Raw genomic sequence first — 7,001 nt, forward strand, 5'->3', positions numbered from 1 at the left:
AAGTAAGACCTCATATCATGCAAGGAAATATCAGAAGAGAATGAGTCAGCTGACTGTAAGGACACTTTTTACCCATGACCCCTGTTTGAGGCGCTGTTTGAGGCGCTGTTTGAGGCGCTGTTTGAGGCGCTGTTTGAGGGGCATGCATTTTGTTGATCAAAATGATATAATTCTCTTAAAATCTTCTTTATTTTGTCAGTGTTGAAGGAGTCATCATTTTTGCAGTATGGTTCAGCGTCCGTGTCAAGCTGTGAAGAAAAAAAAAACCATTAGATGCAACTACTACGCTACACCTTTTGTAGATGAAATACATTAAAACAGTTTGTTAACAGCTTCTCTCTTCTACATTGATTGTTGCAACTGACATGTTAATAGTGTGGGCAACAGGTGGTCTAGTCTAGTTTAATGAGCTATGATAACTGCTCATTTCAACTATAATTCTGAATAATATAAATGTTGAATGTGGTGAAAAGAAGTAGTGAGTAAAAAGGCTAATCCTCTATTACTGTACAACAAAAAGAAAATATATATTAAATATATATTAAAGGGTAAGTCCAAACCAACAATGAGTTGATCTACTAACAAGTATTATTACTATTAAAAACACATGAGTAAGCCACACTGCTGCACTGGGTGACATTTTCCTTCATTACCATGAACACACACTGTAGTTGGCAGTTCCACCAAAAAAAATATCTCCACTCTAAACATCTAACATGATTTCAAATAATTTTGTTTTTGTTTGAGGCTCAAAGAGGTAAAACTCTTTAATATTTCACAAAAAAAATTAAAGATTAGGGACAAGTCTGAAAAATTAATCCAAATGTATGTATGTAGCAGAACATTGTTTTTTCATGGTCTTATTGCCCCTATACATGTGATGAAAGAACTGGCAGTAGGAAAAATGATGGGCCCATGTTGGTTCTGCCTACCTGCAGTGAAATCTTCTTTCCATAGCGCACATAGGTAGCAAGGTGTTCACAGTTGTTGCCACAGGGACCGTAGGTTCCACAGTTTCCAAGCTTCTCTCGAATCCTTGCAGTTATTTCATCTCGAGTTCCCACTTTGAGGCCTGGAGGCCTATCAGCCTCTTCCAACTTATCAAAGTAGTTGTCCTCATAGTGTTCTTTGTTAATGTCGAGTGTATCAAAAATACAGTCAGATAAACTCGGCTTCGGCAGGAGTCTGATTACTGGACCTGTCATGATGAGAATTAACTTTCAGAATTGCCTTATGAATTTTGCACAAGAAATCTTCCACCATATCTTCCTCCTATATTTAATTTGATTTTATTTTAATTTGTATAAGAAATAGACCTGTGAATCCCCCAGCATCCAAAAAGTATCTACTCTTTAACTTTGTTCAAAGTAAAGCAAGGAAGGGTTCAAGAAGCATCAATACCCACTTAACAGCTAACACTGCCTCTTGTTTCTGTCAGATTCATTCATAGATTCATTTTGATTAAATAAAAACTTAAAGGATAAGTAGGCAGGTAAAGACAGAAGTTAAGGGATCGGTTCACAATTTTTCAAGTGTGTCTCAAAACAACCATCAGGTGTCCATATGAACAGTGAAAGAGGTTTTCCTCACTGTAATCATTCCTCCTGTTCATACTGGATATTAAAAGATCCTTCATGTGTGTTTTTCAATGTAAGTGATGGAGGATAAAATCCACAGTGTGTCCACACAGTCATTTAAAAGTCTCTGTGAAGCTTATATGAGTCTTCAGCAGTCTGAGTTAGTCATATCAAGTGGATATCTGACACATTTACAGTCTTTTTAGCATCAAATTCCCTCTTTGTGTTCCCCTGTTGAGCTGCAGGTGGAAGTATAGTAACAAAAAGAGGAACTTTGGCACTAAAAACACTGTAACGTTGAAAGATATCTACTTGATTTGACTCATTTGGACGCTGAAGCTTCATATTAGCTTCAGATAAACTTTTAAATACATTTAATACATTTTTGCACAGAAGGGGGACTGTGGATTTTGTCCTCCATCACTTCCATTGTAAGAACATTATGAAGGGATCTTCTAATGGCTTCAAGTTTCCACATCACCCATCACACAAACTAAAAATGCCTTAAAAATGCATTTTCAATGAGCTCAGAGAAATTTTCCACTTTCATCAGATGAATGTGAAAACATCCTCCTAGTGTCAAACTCTGCACATACATCATTCTGTACAGTGAAACTCAAACATTCAACATTTTTGAGTGGAGTGGGATTTTAAGAAAGACTTGGAAATTTGTGAACCTGTCCATTAATTTAAGGGCAAAGCTGCCACCCTAAACCCTGCTGAGCATCTTGGACTGGATCCCACACAGCGGATCAGCCAATTCCCAACAGAGAAAGAACATTCACTATATGGACAAAAGTATGTGGATACCGCTGTCCAAATACTTCAATGTGCAATTTTCAGATTAAATACACGTACCGTTACGATGAAATATGTTGTGCTTAGGGTCTTTCTCATCAAAATTTTCACCCACATAAACAGCATAGTGCTTGAAGGTTTTTCCACATACTTTACGTGGGAAGGCAATTAGATCTCCAAACTCGAGCTGTGAATGAAAGAAATCAGAGGTGCATTTTACCAACTTTGCATTCACTGTCAAACAGCACAATACATCAATCACATGACTTATGGGGATGGTTGTAAATGTAATGGTAAATTATTAAGTGTAGTAATATATTAACACATAATAAAATTACAATATTTTCAATATCCAAGTCCTGCATTACTGGGAAACATCTGCAGAGGGAACCAATGTCTTAAAAAGACTAAATTAATCAGTCAACCAACATCAAATTATTTCTTGACAATTTCTTGACCAAAAAGAAAAAAGAAAAAAAAAAGAATACTTTAGCAATTTGTAACTTCTCAAATGTGGGAATTTTCTGTTTGTTTCCCTTTCATATCACTGAATTGTGTGTTTTTTTGTTGGTTTATTTTGTTGTTGTTTTTTTTACTTTTGTTCAAACAGAATTAGCAATTTGAGGATGTCAGTCTAGGCTCTGGTAACTTGAGAACAGTAATTAATATCAGTAACTGTTTGAGCAAAAGGTTTAGGCTAAAAAACAGTCTAAAGCAAACTAAACAGCATGCAGTTTACCCCAGCAGTCTTAAAATGCAAAATAATCATTTTTAGAAAGAAAGAGAGAGAGAGAAAGAGGGTAGGAGTAATGAAAGTATGAGAAATAAATAATAAATAAATGAAAGCAACTTACTTCACCATTGATCCCTATAATGGTGACTGTAAGCTGAAGAATCATGACGACAAAGATCAGGTTCCTCATTTTTCCTGCAGTGAAGATCGACATGATGAACAGAGGAGAAAATGTAACATTTGATCATACTGAACATTATAAAGAATTAAAACCATGATCGACTAATCCTTCTTTTTATCTGGAATGAGGAAATCCCCAATAAATTGAGAAATGCTGAACAATAAAGCCACTTTTTGGAATTTGGCAAACAACGTGATAAATGCTCTGTGTAACAGATACAATAAGGGCAAAATGTGTTAAAATCACAATATCATGACTTACCACTGATGTGCTGAAGAGATGGAGATTGAATGCAGTACAGAAAAGCAACTTCACCCTAAAAACACAGACACACACACACACACACACACACACATTTTTGGAATTAGTGTAAAGCAATGCTACTCACTGATGCAGTACACATTCAAGACACCAATTTTTAATTCTTTTAGATTTTCTCTTCAGTTGAAGCATCATCAACAAATACCTTAATAAGGTGAGGTTACCATGTGAGGACATAGTAGACTCATTATGATTAAGATTTTTACCCAATTTTGAAAGCAATTTTTAACTTTTCTATAATCTATAATGCTGCATTTAGCCTAAACTCAGTTAGAATTTTGGAATAAGAAATTACCTCCAAGCTTTTACCCTGCACGTATCATACAATAATATTTTATTAGTGATAGTCATTAGAAGATGTGTAAAGAATTACCTTCTTCAGAGAGACGGTGGAAGCCTGTTGAAGCAAAGGAAGACATCTCCTTATATACAACTCAGAACAAAAAACTTGATAGTCTTGAGTTTTTGTGCAGCCCATTGTTCCTCTGGGTGTAACCCAGATTAATTTGAATATTTCAACGCACAGTGAAAGGTAATTGTTATATTGTTATCTCTTACAGTACCTGTGTTTGGCTGAGCTCTTCTAATATGAAGCTTCAGCATCCAAATGAGTCAAATCAAGTAGATATCTTTCAATGTTACAGTCTTTTTAGTGCTAAAGTCCCTCTTTATGTTACTATACTTCCACCGCAGCTCAACAGGGAAACACAAAGAGGGAATTTGATGCTAAAAAGACTGTAAATGTGTCAGATATCCACTTGATCATTTTTTCACAAAATGACTGTGTGGACACACTGTGGACTTTGGCCTCCATCACTTACATTGAAAACACATTTGAAGGGGATCTTTTAACAGCCAGTATGAACAGGAGGAATGGAGGAAAACCTCTTTCACTGTTCATATGCACACCTGACTATTGTTTTAATACACTTGAAAAACTGTGAACTGATCCTTTAACTTCTGTCTTTACCTGCCTAAATTGAGACAAAACTCCCACAGAGGCTCACTGACAGTAAACTTCATTATATTTACAATATAAGTAAAAGACCTTTTAATTTGCTTTCAGATTTTGATTCTTATGTCCTGCAAGAATTACAGACAGGAGCAGACACACACTTTATGTTTGAAAGGAGCAGAACTCCTTTATTTGGGTTTTAGTGCCCAAATGTAAGAGTATCCTTCAGGCTGAATGACAAAGGACAATACCATGATGAACTTTACTTTATGGCTGACGAAAAGACACACGTATCTTTCAAAGGTCCAGTATGAGCAATAAAGACATTTAAATATTTCCCCTCCTTTCACTAGGGAAGTCATAAAAAAAACTGAAGAGGACAAACGTACCTTCCAGCAGACAACCATAAATAGATATCCTCTAACGGCCTATTGATACATGAGGCATTGTACGTCATGCAAAAATGCACAACTTGGTGCACGTCGTTTGCAGTCAAATTACAGAGCTCATTTTATTGATGTGCCGCTGGGATAACGTTTCAGTGAAATCTCCTTTCTAGTATTCAAAGGAGAACCCTGCAGCACATGAGAAACACTATGAACAGTATCTGTGTGAGCAAGTTTTTCATCAAATGTCCTGAGATGTTCTTTTAGCAAACAATATTATATATTGGAGAAAAAATGGATTAAAACACTAAACTTAGCTTTGAGATAATATTAACTGCAGTTTATGGTGGTATCAGTGGTGTCGTTATTTGTAGTAAAACAATGGTTTACTGTGTCACTGATGTTTACACTGTGGAAGTAGCACATGATCATGTTTTATGATTTGACTGCTTTAAACTGTTTTCACCAGTAAGTGTCACTAGTAAACACTGTGTTAAATGTTTGTTTGGATGTTTTCAATATCAAAATAGAAGATAAAATATAAAAAGTCTGTTAACAGGGTTAAAATACAAGGAAATATCACAAGAGATGTGCAGGCAGAGACAAAAGAACCTGAAAAGTATCAAATTTCATCATCATAACGACGTCATATTTCAGGAGCAAAATATCTACAGTCTACATTTATGTGCTCATCTGTGCAAACCAGAATCTACAATATTGTTTAAAATAGAAAGGTACTAAAAGTTATCAATGAGGAATTTCTTAACATTTAAAAAAAAAAAGCATCTAAGGAAAAGTTTACAAAGTTACTGGAAATAGAATTACAGATGCAAAATTCTAAATTCAATGTTGAAATGAGGCCTAAACTTCTAGGTATTAGCGCAGCATAATGGGGATGGCTATAGAGGTAATAGTAAATGATTAATAATAAAATGATTTATTTTTACATTCAATATCCACTGCATTTCTGTGAGGGGACCCATGTCTTAAACAGATGGAATTAATTAATCAACATCAAATTATTTCTTGACAATTTTGATTAATCACTTAAGTCACACCACACTTCTGCAGTATATAACTTCTCAATTTTAATAATAATTTGTGGATTCTGTGGATTTGCTGTATCTTTCTGTTTCATATCAGTAAATTGAATCCCTTTGAGGGGTTTTGACTTTTGTTTGTTGCCCATATCTCCAATTTGTTTAGTGATTCATGATTAAATGAAAAGACATGGAATGGCTTGTCAGAGTGATCAGGCTGAAGGAGTTGAGTTACAGTTAAGTAAAATTATGCATCACACCACCTTCAAAAAATGTCTTGCATCTGTCTGGTCTACTTTCTGTCTCTGTGGGTGTATAAATTGCTCTCTCTGTCTCTTCTTCAGTTTATTTCTCCCTCCATGATTGTTGAATGTCAGTGCATGTCTTGAAAAAAGGACTGACACCAAAACAGAAATGGGAGCCAGGAGGGGAGGAGATAACTTTCAGTACCTGCCAAGCATGCAAAAGCATGCAGGTATGCGGGCTGATTTGATATAGAAATGAACTTCAGTTGACCATCTTAAACTCATGAACTTCAACTTTCTTGCATTCATCACCTAACTTAAATTTAAAGTTTATATGTTTAATTTGGTGGTTTTGGGGCTAAATATTTGAGGAATTATACATCCTCACTACGAGATCAGTGAATGCCGTCAGAGACAAAGAACAAGCCGTTAAACTGTTGTCAAACATTGTCTATTGAAAAAGATGCTTCGCTCCTTAGTATGAAACTGGAACACTTTGTTGCATTTTGTCTCATTTTGTGTTCATGTTTTTACAATTATAATTTACAATTTACAATTTCATTTAGCAGATGCTTTTATTCAAAGCGACTTACATCTGAGAGCTGATACAACACAAACAAGGATCTGGTCAGGAGAGAACATGAGTAAGTACCGTAAAGCTGAGTTTGAATCTGATAGGATGTAGGTGCCAACAGGCGCTGCACAGTGGACGTGCTTAGAGTGCATAGAACGTATAGAAGCAGTTTTTTATTCATTCATAATTAT

The 7,001-nt window shown here is 35.4% G+C and overlaps 1 protein-coding gene across 1 annotated transcript; it reads right to left on the reverse strand.

Annotated features, from left to right (window-relative positions):
* Positions 1 to 68: 68 nt before the first annotated feature.
* LOC122988118 lies at positions 69 to 4,183 on the reverse strand. Its single transcript, XM_044360278.1, has 6 exons — positions 3,984 to 4,183; positions 3,551 to 3,605; positions 3,230 to 3,303; positions 2,436 to 2,562; positions 933 to 1,198; positions 69 to 248 (listed from the first exon to the last, which is right to left on the reverse strand). Exons 1-6 carry the CDS (start codon positions 4,086 to 4,088, stop codon positions 69 to 71), a joined length of 807 nt encoding a protein of 268 aa, XP_044216213.1. The 5' UTR covers positions 4,089 to 4,183.
* Positions 4,184 to 7,001: the final 2,818 nt, after the last annotated feature.

The sequence above is a fragment of the Thunnus albacares genome, chromosome 8 (genome assembly GCF_914725855.1).
Source record: "Thunnus albacares chromosome 8, fThuAlb1.1, whole genome shotgun sequence".
Lineage (NCBI taxonomy): Eukaryota > Metazoa > Chordata > Actinopteri > Scombriformes > Scombridae > Thunnus > Thunnus albacares.

Excerpts from the sequence above, each read along its gene's own strand:
- LOC122988118 (XM_044360278.1), bottom strand. The coding sequence starts at position 4,088 with ATGGGCTGCACAAAAACTCAAGACTATCAAGTTTTTTGTTCTGAGTTG. Across the intron at positions 3,606-3,983 it reads CCACCGTCTCTCTGAAGAAG|GGTGAAGTTGCTTTTCTGTA; the intron begins GTAATTCTTTAC and ends CTGTGTTTTTAG. Across the intron at positions 2,563-3,229 it reads TTATAGGGATCAATGGTGAA|CTCGAGTTTGGAGATCTAAT; the intron begins GTAAGTTGCTTT and ends TTTCATTCACAG.